This window comes from Pyxicephalus adspersus, chromosome 8 (assembly GCF_032062135.1).
Source record: "Pyxicephalus adspersus chromosome 8, UCB_Pads_2.0, whole genome shotgun sequence".
In the NCBI taxonomy this organism is placed as follows: Eukaryota; Metazoa; Chordata; class Amphibia; order Anura; family Pyxicephalidae; genus Pyxicephalus; species Pyxicephalus adspersus.
Window position 1 is genome coordinate 46,721,375 of NC_092865.1, and position 22,674 is coordinate 46,744,048.

Sequence of the window (22,674 nt, forward strand, 5' to 3'; positions counted from 1 at the left end):
ACACATGGGTCAATTTATATAGCAGGGAATTTGACATTATCTGGTGGAAAATAAATTACTGCTTTTGAATTGGAACTGGAAGATTCTTCACCAGAGAATGTCAGATTCACAGCTTTATGAATAGACCTCATAGAGACTTCTGGAAATCAAAGTTATGATATAATCAGAAAAACAATATGTCTGCCAAGGTTTCAACTGCAACCTTTTAATTGCAATTACTGAATATAGTATTGCTAGGGGAAAAAAGAGGAAGGGTTGGGGGATGGAACAATGGAAATATGTCCCAAGTGTAAGGAAACTTCATGCCCTTTTTTCACCTGGGGCACATTACCACAATCCCTCTTCCCCAAATTTGGGGACAATACCATGATCAACGGCTTCGCAACACTTTAAAAAGTTGGCAGTAAGGTTGCGGTTCACACCCAAAAACAGTGCTTGCGGTCATGATGCTACAAGTACCCCCTCACCCAGAGCTGCCCATATGGAATGAATAGGGGGGTGGTAGTTAGCAATACAGCACCACCTGCTGGCCAAAGATCAAAATTTGCTAACATTTGCCCCCCCACCCAATGCCCAACCCACTTCCTAAACTGAAGAGCCCTCTGCCCCCACTTGCTTGATCACTAACCTATTCAGAACTTACCCCTGGCCTTACCCCCTCCTTCTGCCCACTGCCTAAACTGAAGCCCCCTCCTGCCTGGTGCATAACCTGAACCCAACACCAATCCTTTAACTTTCTCCCTATTAGCCAACCCTTACCCACCGCAGACCAGTGCCCAACCTACCCAGAACTTACCCCCTGACCTTATCCCCCCAGTGTTCTCACTATCCGGGGTGGCAAAATCTGACCCTCCCAGCATTGTATATTTTCTGTAAAATTTTGTGCCGGGGTTCCCCTTTAAGTGCCATTCTGTACCACACTCATCTAGCGCTCGTTGCCTCAGCGCTCTAATCTGAGTTCCGTCATCTCGTCGTGCAGGGAATTGGGAAACGTTTTCTTATCTCAGCTCCAGCAGATACAAATAAAACTCCGACCACAAGCCTGGGGACTGCGCATGCCAAGCAGAAGTCAAACAGAAAAATAATTCAGCAAATGAAACCTGCAAAATAAAATAAATGAATGACGCCAATCAGTGGTGGGGGATAGAACCCCTAAAACTGCACACTAGGGGGATAATAATGCAACCTGTAAACCCCTAATGCTTCATTAAATGCCTAATGCATAAGGTACCTATACAGTAGAGCTGGTGTGTTCGAAAAGGAAGCAGCACAAAGAGACAATCAGTTCTTGTGCATGCTCATAGGAGGAGAGAGCAGAGAGATAAACTTATCAGCATGCTGCTTCTCATTTCTCTGCCCAATCACATGCTGGGTTTGGTCCAGAATGATCTAGGTTTCAGAAAAGTTAGTTGATTTGGTGATTATAACACTGACATCTAGTGGCAGTAAAAAAGTATTGCAGGAGAAATCCCTGGGTTAAAGTTGAACATTGCATCCAAAGCATTTATCCTATTTATGGCTACAATACCCAGCTGAGGGCCACACAATAGGTGAAAAAGAAACCAGCACCTCAGGTTGGGATCCTTGGGAATTAATAAGGAATCCTAGTGCTATCTTTCTACCAGAGATTGGTTCACTTTTCAATTATTTAAGTATATTATTTACATTTCACCTCTTTTTGTAATGAATAAAGTACAGGCCCTCCTTACAACCAGAAATCAACGGTACAAACTATGGGCAAATGCCCTTTTCTAATATGGCGCTGGGTATAGTCCCGTGACGGCTTTAGAACGCTCCTTTGGGATGATGCGGTCATATGTTGTCCTCACTCACATGCCATTTTGGATGAGACTCCCGTATAGGTCTGGCTGTGTTGCTGGTCTTCGGGAAAATGGCCGCCGGTTAAAATCTCCATCCAGCCCTTGAGACATTTTACAGAGGCTAAGGAGGACAAGAGCTGGTGATAGACAGAGCTGCTAGGCTGACCGAGGACACAGTATGGGCCCCTGAGTGTGGCTCGTGCGGGGGACACATGTTGCTGAGCAGAGTGCTGACCAGCTGCAGGAGGCTGACCACCATGAGGCTGCAGAGCCCAGAGTTCCAGGCCCTGTTCACTGAGGGGCTACAGACCCTGACAGGTAAGTTAAATGGTGGGGGGTTTATGGTTTCCAGGGGCATTGCCACCTATAAATTCTACACCTTACAACCAAAATAAAAAGACTTTGCTGTTCTGCAATGTAAAGAAACATAGGGAATGCTTGTGTTTGTTGTATATGTCCCCCTAGTGAGTTTACCCCTCTCACTTCCTGTCCTGGTGACACAACAGGAAGGTGGCCTTAGGAATATTTTCTCTCTTTTTCTCCCTTGCAGGCCTGTTCACGCAGGAGAAGCATGAATTGCGCATTGCTGGTGGGGCTGTCCGTGACCTCCTGCTGGGCAAGCAGCCTCATGATATCGATTTTGCCACCACTGCCACCCCGGAGCAAATGAAGGATATCTTCCTGAAAGCCGGGATTCGGATGATCAACAATAAGGGGGAGAAGCATGGAACCGTCACGGCGAGGGTGAGCGAGTATAAAGCGCTGGTCTGCGAGCACCAACCAACCAACAGCTCTGGGGCCAGATCATCACATGGCGGCTGGTTCTGTTCAGCAAGTCATGACTTTGTGGGAGGGGCTCTGTAGGGGGCGTGGTTTCTGGGTCACATTGCAGTGTGGGGTAACTCAGAACTTTTCTTGAATTCGTTCTACAGATTAATGATCAGAACTTTGAGGTCACCACGCTGAGGGTGGATCTGAAGACCGACGGGCGGCACGCAGAGGTGCAGTTCACCACCGACTGGGAGCAGGATGCGGAGAGGCGGGACCTAACCATCAACTCTATGTTTTTGGGTGAGGAAGGGGGGGTGGGGGCACTTTGGCGGGAAGTCCTGTGTTCACTACAAAAAAGAATGATGGCAAATAGTCATTACTGCCTTGTGGGAGGGGCAGTGACACCAAACCGCTGGCAGTAAATCTTATTGGAGTCTTGGAGAGCTGTCATGTGACCCTCCATTGCCTGGGTCTGATTGATATGAGGTTTTTTCTTTTTTATTAATTTGCCCCTATTTTTTGCATTTTTTGTCTCAGGTTTTGATGGGACACTTTACGATTATTTCAACGGCTATGAGGATTTGAAGAAAAACTGCATCCGATTTGTGGGTGACCCAGCAAAACGAATTAAGGAGGATTATCTGCGAATCCTGCGCTACCTCAGGTAAAAAAGAAAAACATCCAATCCAACTCATGGCATGAATATCCATCCGTCACTCACTACGGAAATGTTTTTGGTGTGCTGGTGCAATGATTGCGTCTCGGCTGTGTGTACAGTATTAATCTTGTTTTTGTGTGTTTGTTTCTGGTTTGTTTGTACAGCAATGATTGTGTCCCTGCAGACTCCAGGTTGTATGGCTACATTACTAATTGTGTCTCTGTGAAATTGTTTCTGGCATGTTTGTATAGTTTGATGGTTGTGTCAGAGCAGACACATTTTTGGTTGCATCAGTGCTTAGATAATTGTGTCTCTGTAGACATGTTTCGTGTGTACTTGTACAATGATTGTGTCTCTGCTGTGTAGTAATAATCTGGTCATTGTGTACTTAGTTCTGGCTGTATAAGTTTTAAATATTGATTGTGTCACTCAGAACATGTTTCTGGCTGTATCCGAACATTATTTATTGTATTACTGCAGACATATTTCTGGTTGCTGGTACATTGATTGTGTCTCTGCTGTGTTGATACTGTACAGTTATAATCTTGTCATTGTGTACCAATTCCTGGCTGTATCATTACTATACTAATGTGTCATTTTGGACATATGTTTGGCTGTATTGGTACTGTACTAATTGTGTTACTGGGAACATGTTTCTGGTGTGCTTTCATAACAATGAGTGTGTCTCTGCTGTGTTATTACAGTATTATTCTTGTCATTGTGTACATATTTCTGTCAGTATTGTACTGATTGTTTCACCTCGTACTTGTTTCTGGTGTGTTTGTACAGCAATGATTGTGTCTCCGTAGACATGTTTCTGGTGTGTTGTTTGAGTGTGTCTCAGCTATGTTAGTATGATCATTATTCTTGTCTTTGTCTAGTTATTTCTCTCTGTTCAAGTATAGCACTGATTGTGTCAGTTAGAACACACTCCTGGCTGTGTCAGCAATATAATAATTGTGTTACTGCAGACATATTTCTGGCTGTGTCTATACATTACTAATCATGTCCCTGTAGACATGTTTCTGGTGTGCTGGTTCAACTATTGTGTCTCTGCTGTGTTAGTACAGTATTAAACGTGTCATTGTGTACTTACTTCTGGCTGTATTGGTACTGTACTGATTGAGTCTCTGTAGATATATTTCTGACTGTCTCAGTAAAGTATTTGTTTCTATGGACATGTTTCTGGTGTGCTAGCATGATTGTGTCTCTGCTGTGTTAGTACAGTATTAATATTGTCTTTGTGTATTTATTTTTGGTGTGTTCCGTAATTATTCTGTCAAAGCAGACATATTTCTTGCTGTATCGGTAGAGCACTGATTGTGTCTCTACGGACATGTTGCTGGTGTGGTTGTACAATAATGATTGCGTGCACATATTTCTGGTTTGTCACTATAGTACGAAAATAGGATTCCGGAAATATTACTGTGTTTGGCCTTTAGAAATGGGCAGCACCATGCAGGAAGTGGGGTTGGGGCATTGCGTTATGAAATAGCTGTCCCAGGAGATGTAGTGGTGGGGCCTCTGCGCCGGACACCGAGTTGCTGCAAACTGAAATATTTGCGTCCTGTTCTTCTGGAGCCAGCTTTGTGCATGTGACCCCCCAGGCATTTGTAGGATTGTCTACATCCTTCCATCTATACATTGAATCCCAATGCCTGTGTCTGTTTCCTATAACTCATCCCATTCTCCTCACAGGTTTTTCGGGAAGATCGCAGACAAAGCCGGAGTCCACAGCCCAGCTACACTGGATGCCATAAGAGACAATGCATCTGGACTGAGCGGGATCTCGGGGGAGAGGATCTGGGTGGAACTGAAGAAGATCCTGGAAGGAAGACACGTCACTCATCTGATGCAGCTTATATATGAGCTGGGCGTGGCACCCCATGTTGGTGGGTGTTTTTATTATTTTTTAGGGAATGCACACCGTTATCTTTTTCATCAGGCATATATACATTTAATTTTTCTAATACCACCTGAAGCCAGTAGGTGGCAATCTCTTAAAAAAGAGAAGCTGCTTTCTCCATGCACAGTGCAAAAGCTCATTCTCTGTGAAAAATAAACAAGCTGCAATTTTGTATTCATGGTGTGCAGCCAGAGGATTGTATACATGCAATGAATATCAGGGGCTTAGGAGCATTGTTATATAAGTCACATGTCCATTACTGATTATAAGAGACATAATCAGTTTCTGCAGAAAAATCTCATTCCACCTGTTGCGGTTTCTTTTCAGGATTACCAGAGGACGGGAACCTGGAGGAGTTTGCCCGGGTCTGTTCACAGGCCGAGCACTTATCTCCTAAACCCATGACCCTGCTGAGTGCGCTCTTCTCACATCCAGATATCGTCCAGAAACTGGATCTGAGGCTGAAGATATCCAAAGAGGAGAAAAACCTTGCGCTGTTTATACTGAAAGAGAGACGAGAGCTGAGGGTGGACCACACGGACAGGGAGCCACTGAAACCATTCCAGGACTACATTATCGATGTGAGTAGCCCTCAGATTGAGATCAATCACTGCCTGTCTGTAGATAACGTAACAAGCTTCCAAATCTGGGCTAACGATTGGGCACCTCTGATTGGTTCCTTATCGGTGACAGGTAACTGTAGCAAGCTTCTATGTCTGGTCTAAAGATTGGGCACCTGCGATTGATTCCTGATCATGTGATCTCCAGCCTTGCACAGTTGTTCTTTTTTGTACCAAACTTGCTTATTGTGATTTCCCTGCAAACTGTAAGGCCCTCACAATGTTCATTGGAAACTGCAGCAAGTCCAATAGCACCCTCAAAAAGCCTTTTTTCTTACAAACCGCCTTGCGCCCAGTAAAATATCTCACAAACATTAACCTACTTTTTAAGATCTTTATCATTCCGCTGATGTTTCAGAAGTAAGCCAATCACAAGAGGAAATAATACATTTGTTGTTCTACATGCAGAGTACAGAACATTCTCAGCGTTGTGTTGTTACAAGGACGCAGATTACATACAAATGACATAACGTTGCATGTTGCAATGATGTACGATGTATCAATTCCTCAAACTCAATGCATAAACAAAGTCTCGTGAGAGGTCATAACAAATGGCAAAAGGACAATCGTCACCTCTGATGTTTTTGGACTGTGAGGCTTTTCTGATTGGTTGTGGTTATAGAAAGCATACAATTACTCATTGGGAAGAACTCCTCTTACAATGCTGGCCATTGGGAAGAATGTCACCCTTACAGATAGACAAAAACATCATTGTTGTCACTTATATTGACCTGAGAGACACAAACTGCTCATTGCTCAAGGAACCCCAAGCAGTCTCTGGAGTAGGCATTGGCAAACTATGACAGGCATACGGTCCAATGAGGATGTTTCTGCAGCCATTTAGGTGTTCCGCAGCTCCAGCCATTGCTACCCCGAGCAGGGTCAGGAGAAGGGGGGGGGGGACAGGTCCCCGGATCTGAACCTGCAATGGGACAGTGGGTGGGCTGTGTCCCTGCACACAACCCCGCCCATTCTCCCATCACAGGTCTGAGCTTGCGATGGGAGAGTGGGTGGGATTATGCCATCATGACATCACAATCAAGGGGCGTCATGATGGCATAGTCCCGCCCACTCTACAATCGACCCAGCCCCTCTGGCAAATTTTTTTTTAGATTGCGGCCCGACTTAAAAAGTTTGCCCACCCCTGTGCTGGAGGAACCCTGGTTGAAAAATACTTCAATAGATACAATGTTATACAAAGTGTCAATATCATTTCTTGCAAAAATAGGACTGCCAGACTACAAAGGAAAACAATAAACCTTTAGGGAGCTGCATTACCTGCAAAATGAATTATATTTCTGCCCATTCATATAATTGTGCTCTGTTTGGTAGGGAGGGAGACCTAATTTTATCTCTGCTGCAGTTAGGAAACAATGTCAGGTATTATATTTCCCCCGCCTATGATTGGACAGTAAGGGGGAAGCACCGCTCCAGGTATCTTCTCCCTGTCACTTTATTTTCTCCTATCAACACATTAAATCTATGATATTTTAATGATCAGATTTTTTTTTTTTACTTTCCACTCCTTTTCTTTCAGTCCCGAGAGTCTGATATCCAAAAAAAGGTGTGTGAACTGCTGAAATACCAAGGCGAAGAGCGGCTTCTGAAGGAGATGGAAAGCTGGACTCTGCCTCGCTTTCCCATCAGTGGTCACGACCTCCGGCGATTGGGAATTTCTTCAGGGAAGGAGATTGGGAGGATCCTGCTGGAACTCCGACAGCAGTGGAAGGAGAGCGGATACCGATGTGACAAAGAAGAACTTCTGAATAGCATCCAAGGGAAAGGATCCTGAACCGGTGGCAGAAGACATCACCAATGCATGCATTATTGAAGGGGTTCTATAGGGACAAGGTAGATTTTTAGGTTACAGCTCAGCAACTTTCCCTGAAGGCTGGGTGAAGTCCGAGACCTTGGGCCTGATTTATTAAAGCTCTCCAAGGCTGGGGAGGATCCAGAAAACCTGAAATAGATCTGGTCCAGAATTGAAAACATTTGCTGACAAATAGCAGAGAACTTTTAGGAAATCCATTCCAGGTTTCCTGGATCACCCAGCTTCACTGCTGAAAGTGCATCCTCTCCAGCCTTGGAGAGCTTTCATAAATCAGACCCCTTATCGGAAACCAGTTCCATTGATGTAGGGCATGGCTCTTGTTTATTACACACATATAGAGTGTGGTGCAACTCAACACAACACACACTTACTGTGTACGGCCTGCACTTTTATTGAAAAGTGGAGCAGATGGAGTCACAATCAATCAATAATAGGAATAAGTGTCACTCTGGCACCATTCTGCCCCGGCATGAATGCAGATAAGGGCTCGGACCTCTCACAGCTGAGGCTTGTATATATTTTGAGTTTACCTCGTCCCTAGAGAACCCCCTCAAACCAGCCAGCGCAATATGGCCACTTGGGAGATCATGTGACTTTGAAGCAATATCATTGGCCAGATTTGATAGCACTGACAAAGCACAGGGTCTAGGAGTCATGTTTATGCCTTTATTCCCCAGATAATGAAAATTATTTTTTTTTATGTCATTCTGTGTTTGTATTTCATTCGCACACACGAGAGACGGACGAACAAATAAAACAGGCAGCCAGCAGAGATTCTCCAGCATACAGAGCATTTGGCTTCATATCAGATTTTATTCTATGGTCTAGACATCGATAAATTTGCAGTGCAATATTCACTTCTCGTTCAACGGAAAAAACAAAAAATGTACAAAATAAGATTGCCCATCGAAGAGTGTTTATGGGGGGGTGTAAGCCTAGAGCGGAAGTGCTTCCTAACAGATCCGCCAATTAGATCTCAGGGTTTTATTTACAGCAAGGGGGGGGTCCTGGTATTTTGTAGCGACCAGATATTGTGCATTATACAGGCCTGGTACACAAGAGCCAATTTTTCACTCCTGATCCAAAAAAATTATTGGATCATTCAGAAATCTGAGGAGAATTTAACAGCAATAGGATTGCAGGCAACCAATTTTTTTTTTGGTTGGTTAGTTATCTGCTCGTGTGTAGTAGGCCTTCAGTAAGGCAATGACAAGAGATTACGGATGACAACCAGACAGAATTCCAAAGCTGCTTGCTCCACATTGGCGCCTTATAGATAAACTTTAACATTAAGATATTCACATCAAAGCAACAGACCTAAAAATTAACAAATACAGAATTCAGTTTGTATAATCAAAACATCAGATAATCCCTTTGTGTAGATTCCTGAACGATATGTTTGTAGGGTGTACAGATGGGGTCAGTGACCCCAGGGATTTGCACTATTTGCTGAAAATGAAAGTAAAGCTGGACTTGATTTACCTTTACCTTGGCTCCACCCCCAATGTCTTACGTGGCTACACTCCTGCCATTTGGGAAGTCACACAGCTACTGCTTCAAATCCCAAGCCAGTCAATGGCTTCTGCAGATATTTCAATTATACCTAATAATGCATTAAAGAGGAACTAGGCCCCCACCTGTCTCCTTGCAGGTTTCTGCCATTTGTATCTTTTTTCTTTCTCTCCCTATATAGGATCTTCAGCCATCCTGCTTGTCCAAGCCAGGATGATGGAACTGCAGGAGTTCTTTCATTCTCTCCTGGCATGTGCAAGGGAAGCTGGGTATCTAGCAACCAGTGCTGAAACTGCTTACACACAGCAAAGCTTTTTACCAGATACCCAGCACAATCTGGAGGGATTATTGCAGAACAAGACATCACCTGTCTTTCTGCAGTAGTGACCCACCTGACCCAGTTCTGCTTTAAAGTCTCCACATTTCATTTCAGCAAGTCCACAGCAGTATAAGAATCAGAAAACTTGCGGTGATTATGTCACCCCCCTTCCCCATGGAACTGGGAGAATCGTTGCGAGTATGCAGGGCAATTACAGTTGAAGGGTAATTGTATGAAATACAAGAGGGAGCTGTGCCAAAGCACAAAGAAACTGGTGCAATTTTTAGTGAATCAGCAAGGGAAACCAAACCCTGCAGGGTCTCATTCGTAAATGAAATCTAGCAGTTCTGGCATGGCAGCAGACTCTAACCCCATTCTTTCAAACACTCCTCTAGCATACATTTGGAATATGTGGAGAATGTCACTTAGCAAACCCTGCCTATTCCTATTCAAAGTGCACTTTAGTAACAGTCGGAGAGCGAGGAGCTGCAGAATAATCCCCAAGAGCTTCAAGTACCACAAACTAAGCAATGGGGCAGTTCAGATGAGGTCTTCCCTAATTCCTGCAAAGTGCATGACATGCACAATTCACAACATGTCTTAGGGCTCGTAAGTGCGGCTTTTGTGATTCAAATACACTTGGCAAGAAAAGGCTGCAGCAAAGAAAAACAAAGCATCCTCTGAACAGCCATACTGCTCGGTTAAAGTCAAAGAAATTTTGCCAACCTGCATTTTAATGTGCGTTAAAAACACAGGAAAACAGCACCCGTCCACACAGGCCCTTGGATAGTTGGAATAATCTTTTCCAATAGATATTTTGGGATGAGAATTCAATTATTTCCAGCTTGTTATGAAATTGGCACTTGCAGGAAAATGTGCCGTTTGTAAATCAAAAACATCTGGATAAATCCCATACCAAAAACTGAAGAAAGCATGATATGTGTAGGACAGCTGGTTGCTAAGCCTAAGGCCACCTTGCTTTGCATGATTTGTTGATCTCTCTGCCATCATTGGATGCAGCTTTGTTGTGGCGTGCCACTAAAAGGAGACACAAAATATAAAAGAATTAGATTTTTTAGTCTATAAAATAAAGTGCAATTCTTACCCAAAGCATCCAACCAAAAACTTTCCGAGCTTCTACAGGCACAACACATTCCTGTGTTCTAATTTTCTCAATGATTTCTATAAAAGCTGCGAGGTTGGGGAACCCATAATACAACTGTACAGGAGCTGAAGTGAAATCTAAAATGATTCTGCATATAATAACAAGGGGAAAAATCAAACAGATTCTGTGCAGGACAGCAAAGTTACGAAGAGAAGTGTAGAGGACAGTGGAGGCACCAAACGAAAAAAGAAGCCTGCGATGGAGTCAGCTATGGAGAGGTTGGTAGAAGCACAAAGGGCTTTCCTTTAAGTCCATCTTCATTGGTGGCTGGGAAATCACAGTGGGTCCTCTGCTTCATCCTTGTAAGACTTCTGGGAGGACAAGACTTTCTTTTGCCATCAGTTTTGATGTTACATGCAGGGGGTGTGTTGGCGTTATCCACCTGCAGGGTTTCCAGGGGCTGAGCCAGGAGTCGACAAAGCAGAGTAGTAGAAATGTTCCCGATTCACAGGCAGAGAATGGGGGACTGATCCTGTCTGGCGTCCTCATCTTCTGGCACCGGAATTCGCGGTTGCAAAGCTGAGCGGGTCAGACCCCAAAACCTATGTGGAGTGAGATCTTTACGGACTGCCGTGAACTTCCAGCCCATGTGACTCCCACACACCCGACACTGTGCAATTGTCCAGGCGTACCTGCAAAATACAAGAAAAGAATTTAAATTAAAAAATTAGGAACAGTGTACAGTTAGGTTCATAAATATTTGGACATAGACAACTTTTTTATGATTTTGGTTCTGTACATTACCACAATTAATTTTAAATGAAACAACTCAGATGCAGTTGAACTTCAGCAGACTTTCAGCTTTAATTCAGTGGGTTTAACAAAAAGATTGCATAGGATGTGAGGAACTAAAACCTTTTTTTAACACAATCACTTCATTTCAGGGGCTCAGAAAGTAGCCTATCTAATCGCTAGAAACCAGTGACATCACTGACAATGCAGCCTATCCTATCGCTAGAAACCAGTGACATCACTGAAAATGCAGCCTATTCATTTACTAGAGCCCACTGACATCACTGAGAATGCAGCCTATCTAATCACTAGAGACCAGTGGCATCAATGAGAATGCAGCCTATCCATTCACTAGAGCCCAGTGACATCACTATCCATTCACTAGGGCCCAGTGACATCACTAGCAATGCAGCCTATCCAATCACTAGAGACCGGTGGCATCAATGAGAATGCAGCCTATCCATTCACTAGAGCCCAGTGACATCACTATCCATTCACTAGGGTCCAGTGACATTACTGGTATTGCAGCCTATCCACAGGGAATGAGAGCTTTCTGTTGACTTATATAATAAATTCGTTGAGAGATAATTTAATCTTTTTTGTCCTCAGTTACTTTGCAATAATTATTTCAGCAAATTATTCCCAACAAAGTTGCTAACCTGTTATGAAGACATCAAACATGATAACAATCTCAGTTGCCTTCTGATGTAAACATCCAAATGCTGTCAAAATATCTGTCAAGACCACTTCTGTTTTCTCACGGATGTTTCATGCATATTGGTGCCTAATGGTAGCACACTGCACCAGTTCAAATGACAGGTCATGCTGGCCTCTGCACGGTTATTGACAGTCACATTCTTACTATGTTTTGTTCTAAAGTCACCCTGTATTTGATTTCTCTTGCAGAATGAGTATGTGGCATTGAAATCGCTACGAAACAGTCTGATCAAAACATAAATGTCAAATATACATACCAGTTGGGTTTGACAGCTTGTAGCTGTGAAAAGTGTTGGCTGGTAACAGTTTGTGAAGGTTTGTGGAGATATCCCCAGCATAGGCCATCATGCTTGGGGTGAACATCCTGCTCTATATACAGACTGCAGATAGGATGCACATGGATGGAAATTCCTACCCCAGTCCCTACCTTCTTCCTGCCACTGCTGTACTGCACTGGCTCAGTGGAACTAAACCCTGCTTTACTTACTTGCCCAGGCAACCTCCATCTTCTACCTTCTTCTTTTCCTAGATGGGATCTTTGGCCATCCCAATAGGCTAGGCCAGTATGATGTAGGTGTGAGAGGTCATTCCAGTACCAGCAACCACAAGGGAAGCCGGGATGGCTGGGTTTCCTGCACAGCTCAGTCAGGTAAAAATGGTTATTGCAGAAGGGACATCGCCTGTCTCTTTCTGCAATAAAGCCCAGCCTGATCACAATTTTTTACGTTTGAATTTTCCTTTTTGTTAGTAATCTGGTGATCTGAAACAGTTGTTCAAGATAAAAAGACAAGCAGGAGAGAAAAGAGAAGAGAGACGAGCGGGAGAGAAAAGAGAAGAGAGACGAGCGGGACAGAAAAGAGAAGAGAGACGAGCGGGACAGAAAAGAGAAGAGAGACGAGCGGGAGAGAAAAGAGAAGCAAGACAGGCAAGAGAAAAAAGAGTGACGAGCGGGAGGGAAGAGAGGAAAGAGATCAAAGGGAGAAAAGAGATCAAAGGGGGAAAAGAGAGCAAAGGGGGAAAAGAGAGCAAAGGGGGAAAAGAGAGCAAAGGGGGAAAAGAGAGCAAAGGGGGAAAAGAGAGCAAAGGGAGCGAAGGGAGAGAATGGAGAAAAGGGAGCGAAGGGAGGAAAGAGAACTACCTCACACAGTATGATTTGAGTCAGCATTGTTTTCTGTCACGGAACACCAAGTGTAACGGCTGTTTTACTCTGCAGTGTTTTCTCTCTCAGAACGCTTACAGTATGTTGTCCAAGTGTTGCTTGGCTGCCCATCTGTTCAGCTGAAAATTTCCACATTTCTCATCTGCTCTCTGTTATCGAAACTCCTAGAATTATTCCAATTTTAGGACTGAACAGTAAGTGTAGTGGCAAAGAGCTATCACTCATATGGAAGACAAGCTTCCTTAATAACCAGACTCTTACAGGCAGGACATATAACTGCCAGGTCATATTGTCTTCCCAATGACATATAAATAAATGCTTTATCACAACTTACCCTGGAAACCAGCTGTTCTCTGTAGATGGTCGGCCCACCAGGCTCAGGTTTAGGGCTTTGTAGACTGTCAGTGTCTCATGAACGTAGCCATGAGGATTCACATAGGCTGCCATAGGGCCGCAAAGGGACAGACTGCAATAAAGGAAAGCATTGCCAAAATGTTGTACAAAAAAATGTCGTAAATAAGCACACCACATGAAATGCTTGTATTACCGATGTTTAAATATTGTCAAAAAAAAAAAAAACAGGACTATATGCCAACCATACAATGACCTTGGTCTGCAGGCTGCATAGACCCTTTTAGTTCACTTTTCACCACCCATCAGCCTCACCTGAAAATCTCATTCTTAGTTGTGATCTCAGTGTCGTGACAGCGCTTACAGCAGAGGGATGTGCACTACAACAAGAGAAATGATCATATACAGTGCCCTCTACACGGTTATGAGGAAATAAGTGAACAGGAATACAAAGGACTCACTTTGCTCATGATGTCCAACTCACAGCGTAGACGTTGGATGGCATTTCCTATCTTTAGCAGCTGGATCCGCAGGCTGTCATCAATAGGAAGACATGCCGCTACTCGATACGAGAAATCTAAAAGAAAGAAAGAGTGACAGGGGGTGTAAGGGAAAAAAACAATAACTTTGATGTGAAGAACAACAAAAGATCTGTGTAATAATGACTTTGTTCATTTTTAAAGGGGACTGCAAGATGGTTCCAGGTTTGTTTGAACCTTTCATTTTACAAGCCTAAACATTATTCAGAGGTTAGCACTCTGGCCTCTGCAGTGGTAGGTCCCAGGTCCGAATATCAGCCAGAAAACTATCTGCATGGAGTTTGTATGTTTTACCCGTGATTGCGTGGGTTTCCTCCCACATTCCAAAAACATGCAGTTAGGTTAATAGTCTTTCCCCCCCAAATTGACCTTAGATTTAGGTAATGACATAGGACTATGGTAGGGACATTAGATTGTAAGCCCCTTTGAGAGATGGTGATATGAATAAGGACTTTGTACGGCGCTGCGTAATATGTCAGCTCTGTATAAATACTGGATAATAATAATCAGCATAATGGCAGGATTTCATCAACCCCGTGTAAAATCAGACACTGTCCAAAATGAGGTGCAACATAATAGCAAATAAAAGTGCAGGTACATGGTGTTGTTTGACAGCACCTGTATCTGTATTTAGTTTTATATCCATGATTTTGTGCAGCCCCTTAATCCTTTGCCAGAAATGTACATGGCCTTCTCCAAAAATCAACAGCCTCATATTAGGCTTGGGCCCAAGATCCAAGAATTTAAATGTAAGGCATTGCCCTGGAATTAAAGGAGTTGAGATACCTTATAAAACCAGAACCCAGGGCCCTCAATAATGGTCATGGTGAGTAAGACCACCTTGGATCCAACCACCAGAAACTGGTGGGGAAAATATCCAGCAACTCCCCAGTAGTTAAATTGTTTTCATGCGTCTTCTGATACACATGGAATCGGGGTGTCAGTGTTCTTACCTATCGGATTAGCAGGCAAAGAGTCGTCCCGGAGATTCTCATCCCATTCATGTAACTGCCGCTTCACTCGCTCCATCAAAGAGTCCTGAATAGAGACAACAACCAGGTCATCCTAATAATAATTTTAATATATATTAGCATATTATCCGGCGTTGCCCGGGTATTTATTTATTGCAATCTTATATTATACAGAAAAAGCAATCAAAAAAAGCTATAGTGATTTTCTAGTCTACGGTGTTGTTTCATTTTTTTTTTGCTTTGATTGCACTTGGCCAATTGCCTTACGTTTTCTCGAAGGCATTATTACATGACAGAAATTTGTTAGAGTCCAAATAAAGTCCATGTATAAATATAAGCAAAAGGCACACTGTCACTAAGCAATACATACACACACACACACATACATACATACATACATACATACCACAGCGTTGTACAAAGATCGGAGGTGCAGTTACATGAATTTGAGTGATATATCTAGCAAGTTTGGTTTAAATGTCTCCAAGCATTTTCAAGTGATGGTGGAACACACATACATCCAATTTTATATATATAGATTTATATAGCTCTGGCATATACCATAGTGCTGTACAATTAAACACTGAGCTAGATCCATCAGTCTCTGTACAGAGGAGCTGACACTCTAATGTCCCCCCACAGTCACACACTAATATTATACATTTATATACCTCTGACATATACCACAGAGCTAGTGTGTCTAGCAAGTTTAGTTGAAATGTGTTGATGCGTTTCCAGGTGATGGTGGAACATCGCAAGTTTGGTTGAAATGTCTCCATGCATTTCCTAGTGATCACATACATACATCCAAATATAGCTCTGACATATAGCACAGCGCTGTACAAAGATGACTGGTGCACTCACATAAGTCTCAGTCAAATGTATAGCAAGTTGGGTTGAAATGTCTCCATGCGTTTTCAAGTGATGGTGGAACATACATACACACATACATACATCCAATTTTTCATATATAGACTGATATTTAAATAATAATAATAATAATAGATTTGTGAGGTTTTCTAATGTACCAGATTTTTATTTTCCTCAGTCTCAGTCAGTCCTCAATCTTATAGGACATTTAGTTCAGAAATAGGTCTGAAGACCTAAAAAAGAAATAAAGATAGAGCTCTGCTCATTTCAGACAAGGTTCCACAGCCCAAGAGGCAATATGGAAACCTTATAATCTGGGCTTTATCACTTTAGAATCACTTTGTGGGCCTCATTGCCTTCTTTGCCCTAGTAAAAAACAGTGTCTACTTTCTCTACCTTTGCAGGGGGAGAGAAGGTCAACTGCATCTACATGAAAATCTCAATAGGAGTTTCAATTTCATGTCGAATTAAGCTGCATTTGCCCATCCAAGTCCAAATAACCAACAATGTGACCAATATTTGGTGTCACCAATACTCACAGCATCATATAAAGCGTAGAGCCAGCAAGGCCAGGACGTTAGATTGGCACCATAGAACTTTCTCTGTGGGAAAAAAAGGAAATGATAAACCATAGGCTGATAAGAAAAATAGGACGTAGTTTGTTAAAAGACTTTCATATTGAATTATAGTTAGGGCCTTTGTCAGTGGGTGTTTGTTTGCTTCAAGTGGGTTTTTCAAACCCTATAAATGCCTATAGGAAGACAAGACTCACTTAAAGCGGGTCAGTTGCACCTGTCAGTGAGTTGTGAAGCATCTGAAACTGATGTCATCAAGAAAGAGTCCAAGGACCGCCAACACGGTCCTATGTTTTGAGTTTTGCCATTCTGTTTACTAAACTCCCATTTTACAATTATCATATACTGAAAAACTACTGGAGGACCTTTAAAAGCAAAGACACAATTTTGAGTATATATTTATATATATATATATATATATATATATATATATATATATATATATATATATATTGGGAACGCTTTAAAAAAGTCTTCTTAGTAAATGTCCATTTCCTTACCCGGCGGTATTTGTGCAGCCATTGGCAGCTGCTTTGAGGGCCCCTCCCGGTTCCTTTACTTAATGGCAAGACCTGATGGCGATTCTGGGAATCCAGCTGGACTGATGTCATTGGACAAGGCAGAACCCTCTCCGGAAGTATCTGTACCCGTGCTAACTGAATCCTGCCAAACAATAAAAAAAAAAAGACAAAACGTGTAAATAAAATGGTATATCCTGGAAGCCTTTTAAATACCAAATATATGTTCCAGCAAAATATGCATCACAACTGTACAAGGCACAGAGGAAGTGGATGTTTATAGGCGGCCTCTATCTGCATGCAAACTGTCCTAGGTAATGCCTACATGTGATTATGAATCTTCATAAATGAATCCAATGAATGAGAGGGAGCAGCGTCAAGCTAAAGAAGGGCTAAATGATGGGTCCCCAAGTGCAGCTTCTGACAGAAGCTCACAGTATGCAGTAAGATCTGAGTAGGGAATTTTAGAGCAGGACAGGAACCAGTAAATTTGTGAAAAGGATGAAGGGAAGCTGGACGACAGATTTGATATTTCATTTGTTTTATTCGTGCTCTGCACTTGGCTTCCTCATTAACTGCCAGAATCATCTGCACCCACCATTCACAGCCTCACTTACACACAAACAGGGAGATTACACACTAAGCAGAAGCTGCAGTGCAACCAAGTAGCTCTTTAAAAAACCTGGTGAATCTGTCTGCAGCATACTACACAGCACATATTGTAAAATAAAAGAGAACCAAATAGGATTTCCCATTCTGGTTGCAGAAATTTCTCTGGGATAGCTTTGGCAGTCCAATGGATAACTAGGAGGAGATGAATTCCTGCAAGGGACAATGCTGGGTTACATAGTGGGCCTGATTTATTAAAGCTCTCCAAGGCTGGAGAGGATACACTTTTATCAGTGAAGTTGGGTGATCCAGCAAACCTGGAATGGATCTTGACCATGATTTAAAACATTTGCCAGCAAATGCCTTTGAAGAAATCGATTCCAGGTTTTCTGGATTACCCACGTTCACTGATGAAAGTGTATCCTCTCCAGCCTTGGAGAGCTTTAATAAATTCAGGAAGTCAAGTTGAAAAAAGACCCACGTCCATCAAGTTCTACTTTTTAAATTTTTACCCAGAGTTATATCTTATTTCACAGTACGGTACAGTACAGTATTGTTCTCCTTCACACAAGGCAGAATATATTGGCTAATACAAGTCAGGCTTCCTCACTTCTGGGAATAAAGACAGAACGTGAGTCATCTGTACAATCTGCCACCATTCTGTACTTCCATTACCCATAGTCCTTTGCCAGTACTTTTCCCACCTCTTACCCATCTGCCTGTGACCTCATCTCCAGAACCTGGAACCTCTGCCTGCCAATAGCTTTCACTTTCACCGTCTCAATGCCATATTCCTGCTCCTCCCGGTATGCATAGATCTCAGCCGTTGTTCCAAAGTGAGCTTCTCTCTGAATTCCGTCACTGGACAAGGGACAAATCACACAGTCTTATAAATCAAATCCTATTTCCTATAACTATACAGAACAAACAAAAATGTGAAATAAATACAGCTAAGATATGTAATAATAGTTATCATACAGTATTTATTAAGCACCAACATATTACGGAACGTTGTACATTAAGAAAATGACAGACAGATGGTGGGGAAGCAGAACACAACTGGAGGGGCATATGAATTGGTGGGTGAGTAGTGAGGGTTTAGGAGACAAAAAGAAGATGGGAAGACAAGTTTGAAAAGATGGGTTTTAAGGGCTCTTTTCTATGTGCAGAATATAGGGAGCAAGCCGAATAGGACGAGGAAGACCATTGCAATCAGGGCAGCTCTAGAAAAATCTTGGAGCCGTGCGTGTGACGAGGTTATGAACGAGGAAGGCATTAGTAGTCATTGGAAGAGAGAAGCGAGCGGCTGAGGGAGTATTTTTTTACCAGGTCAGAAAGGTATAATGGGACAAGAACTGTGGAGGGATTTGAAGGCAAAGCAGAGGAGCTTGAGGTTGATTATAAGGTTAAATAGAAACCAATAAAGAGAACTACAAAGAGATGCAGCATAAGAAGAGTGGTGGGAAGGATGGATGAGTCTGGCTGCATCATTCATGATAGATTGTAGAGGAGAGAGTCGGGTTAGTGGAATACCAGAGAGGAGGATGTTACAGTAGTCCAGACGAGAGATGATAAGAGCGTGTACAAGGAGTTTGGTGGTCTCTGGGGACAGGTAGGGGGAGATTTTGGATATGTTGCATAGGTGAAAGTGACAGGACCTAGAAATGTTCTAAATATGGGGGGTTATTGAGAGGGCAGAAGGTGACGCCAAGGCAACATGCCTGAGGGGAGGGACTAATAACAGTGTTGTTAACAGTTAGGAATTTGTTCAGGGGGATATTTGGAATTAGACGGGGGAAAGATTATAGGTTTGGTTTTATCCAGGTTCAGTTTTAGAAATCTCTCCATCTCCATGATGAGATGGCTGACAGGTAGCATGAAACCTTATCCAGGACTGAAAGAGACAAGTTAGGGGTGGACAGATAGATTTGAGTGTCATCAACATACAGATGGTAATGTAATGAGCAAAAACAATCGATGGCCAATTTAACAAGACCTTAATAACTTAATAATAAAATGTATGGAAACCAGTACAATGAACTTCTCTTACTTTCTCCCTTTCAGTACGTTAAATGTACCATTACCAAGAGTTGACTTATCAAGCTGTAGTTGCCAGCTCTTTGGACTACAGCTCACATTCTATAAATACAGTACGGTGAGTGAATGTTGTCACGTTGGAATAGGAAATGTAATGCCAGCAGTGTAACCAGGTGAAAATATGGCACTCTAATTACATTACATTAATGTAATTACATTAATGTAATCCAAGCAATGCTTTTTTATATATCATCCTATGGAACAAGCTGTGAGAGTTTAGTAGTTTGTCCCTTTATGTATTTTTCTAATACAAGGTTTAATTATACCTCAGGAGATGTATGAAACCATTCCTACCCCAGTGCTCTCCCTAGCCCGTTTAGTTGGGTGCAGCACCAGGCTCTTTTCAGTAACCATCCAGCTGTTTTTGGGTAGGGCACAATACAGGGGTCATCATCCACCTACAGCTTCCTCCCACCAAGCCTAAAAAAAATTGGGGGAGAATACTACTACCCTCTGTATTGAACCTGGAGGCATCTCTGCATGTTAATAGCAAAGGACTGAAAAGCCTGCAAATGATTCAGCATCCACCAAGGACACAAATATAATCTAAGGCCAAAAGTAATATATATTTATTATTAATGGTTAGGGATGTGCATTTTGCTTAGCAGAGTTTGTACGTACACAGCTTTAAAAAAGGAAAATGATGCTTACATCTTGTCAGCCTTAATCATAGCAAAAGAAAACAAAATGAAGAGAAAAGAAAGACTGCAGCAAAAACCATATCTGGCTATAATGTGCTGAAAAATTCTAAATGAACCTGTTCTTGATGATGCAATAAAACGTGAGAACAAAGAACAGATACAGAAGCCAGTGAAGCTTGCATGTCATTTTTTTTTCTTTTCATGAGTTCCCTGTAAGTTGCCCAATCTGGGGGGCTGATATGCAAGCCACAACCTCAAGGGTCCAAAGCAGCATTTAATATTGTTCATAGCTACTTTATGAATTGCAGTGATAAGATGCATGAGAAGGGGTGAAGGTTTACCTCCTGATGAGGTTGACACCTGTATGTAGTGAACACCTATAAAGCCTAATAAGAAGTAAAAAGTTTCCAGATTTAGAGGTCTGAGTTTAACCTTTGAACCCATCCCCAAATACAATTGCTTCAACTCTTCCTGTGGGCACTTCAGCAAAATCTAGTCCTTATATTGCTCCTGTAAGTCAATATATGCTCCTTCCTCAAGAAATAATATGGCATAATACTCACACCTGTCAGATAAAATCATAAGGCTCTTAGATTACAAGCAATTCAACTCCTCCTCCTCCTGTCATTGTTTTTATCTGTCTGTCATTTGGAACACTGCGTAGTATGTTGGCGCTATATAAATACTATATAATAATATTAATAAGGCATAAATGGGCATTTATCCTTTTAGGGCTGCTTACAGCATTCTGAATTTCTTTTTAGCCACATACCTGTAAGCAAGCACGGCGAATGTTCTGTCCCTCTGAATGAGGCCCCGGACCATACTGACCTCTTGTGGCCGGGAGAGGTGCAGGGGCAAAGTCTGACCTGGAATAAGCATAACTTGCAAGTGAGGCAACACCGGGATCTGCTGACAACTGTCATCATCATGTAACGTCCGACCGTGAAACTCCTCCATATCCACACCTAGATACTGCAGAAGAGAATAGACCATTAAATCACATCCATTACAATTAGTTTTTTTGTTAAATCTATTTTTGAACTGTACTATTAGAATTATTCTCAGTTAACCTCTATGGACCACAGATCCCTCTCTCTTATATTATACAGGAGAAGAGAGGGGAAGGTGTTCTAAGGTCTGGTAATAGGATGACCACCACGCTGCTCTACCATAGATACAGTATGACCAGTAAGCATGATCATTCTTGGACAGAATCAGTAAGTAAACAAAAAAAGACTAATACAGCCATCACATTAAAGAACTGCTTATTATATAAACAATTTAGGTTTATTAACGCTTTGACACTTTGATACGCACTGCATGAGATGTAGGCAAGCTGGTGTCAAAATTAATTATGGTGGGGGCCTCCGAATCTCCTCCGTCTGGGTCCTCCATCTCCATGTCCTCATCCTCTTCACTTTCTGCAGAATACAGAGAATATTAGAGGATTCACATATATATATATCAAATAATTGCAAACATATGTGGAGCCACATAGCTGATAAATGTGGTCCCTAACTAATGAGACATTCATAGTAATGCGTGAACAAAGACAGTAATTGGTTTTGGATATCTAGCTGAGCTGTACACCTTTTCAGCTTTTCCTAATTTCAAAAAGATCCGAGGGGCTGCCATTGCTGCTTGGTTTGGTGGTGCAGACACACAATGGAGGTCTACAGCTTCCTGGCACTAGGGGAAATCCAGGCTTCTGTTGTGTTGCTGCACCATTAGGAAGAAGCTGACTGCCAATAGGTGAGTCTACTTTCTGCTTGGCCATTGCTTAGTGTGAAGTCCTGCACTTATGAAAGGAGCTTTGATGCTGCATTGCGACTTCAAGTCTATTTGCAAATGTACACAACACAATGGTAAAAGTGTGCTGGGGACCTTCTGTTGCTTTTGTCCACAAGATTAAAACCTGGCTAATATTGTGTAGCCCCACCACCACCACCACCAAAACAGATCTGACCCGTCAAGGCATGGACTTCACAAGGTAGGTGTGCTTTAGTATCTGGCACCAAGTTTTTAACAGCAATCACAATGCCCCCCCCCCGGCCTGCCTCCTTCCCATAATGCTCCCGGCTGCCTTCCTCCACTGCGCATGGTCCAGTTCTGACAAACCTACTGTACCAGGTCCTCTACTGAACCTAGGTGTAGACATAAATGGTGTAAGAGGAAGCGTATATATAAATATTTATATATATACACACACACACACATGGTATAGAAGGGGTTGTGTGTATAAAAATGGTATGGGGATGCATATATATAAAATTTGTATAGCAAAGCAGGG

The 22,674-nt window shown here is 42.4% G+C and overlaps 2 protein-coding genes across 2 annotated transcripts in view; one reads left to right on the plus strand and one right to left on the minus strand.

Annotated features, from left to right (window-relative positions):
- Positions 1–1,922: 1,922 nt before the first annotated feature.
- TRNT1 (tRNA nucleotidyl transferase 1) lies at positions 1,923–8,311 on the plus strand. The gene is made up of 7 exons (XM_072420439.1): positions 1,923–2,138; positions 2,371–2,564; positions 2,753–2,891; positions 3,129–3,255; positions 4,948–5,141; positions 5,483–5,736; positions 7,313–8,311. The coding sequence occupies exons 1-7, from the start codon at positions 2,033–2,035 to the stop codon at positions 7,565–7,567; spliced, it is 1,269 nt and encodes a 422-aa protein (XP_072276540.1). The 5' UTR covers positions 1,923–2,032; the 3' UTR covers positions 7,568–8,311.
- Positions 6,096–22,674, minus strand: part of CRBN (cereblon) — a 17,251-nt gene continuing 672 nt past the window's right edge. The window contains exons 2-11 of the mRNA XM_072420437.1: positions 21,702–21,805; positions 21,154–21,356; positions 18,355–18,504; positions 17,017–17,179; positions 16,481–16,543; positions 15,054–15,138; positions 14,023–14,138; positions 13,877–13,941; positions 13,545–13,676; positions 6,096–11,234 (exon numbers count right to left, since the gene is read on the minus strand). Of these exons, the coding sequence (XP_072276538.1) occupies positions 11,048–11,234; positions 13,545–13,676; positions 13,877–13,941; positions 14,023–14,138; positions 15,054–15,138; positions 16,481–16,543; positions 17,017–17,179; positions 18,355–18,504; positions 21,154–21,356; positions 21,702–21,805 (1,268 nt within the window). The 3' untranslated portion in view covers positions 6,096–11,047. The remainder of the gene's footprint in view (positions 11,235–13,544; positions 13,677–13,876; positions 13,942–14,022; positions 14,139–15,053; positions 15,139–16,480; positions 16,544–17,016; positions 17,180–18,354; positions 18,505–21,153; positions 21,357–21,701; positions 21,806–22,674) is intronic.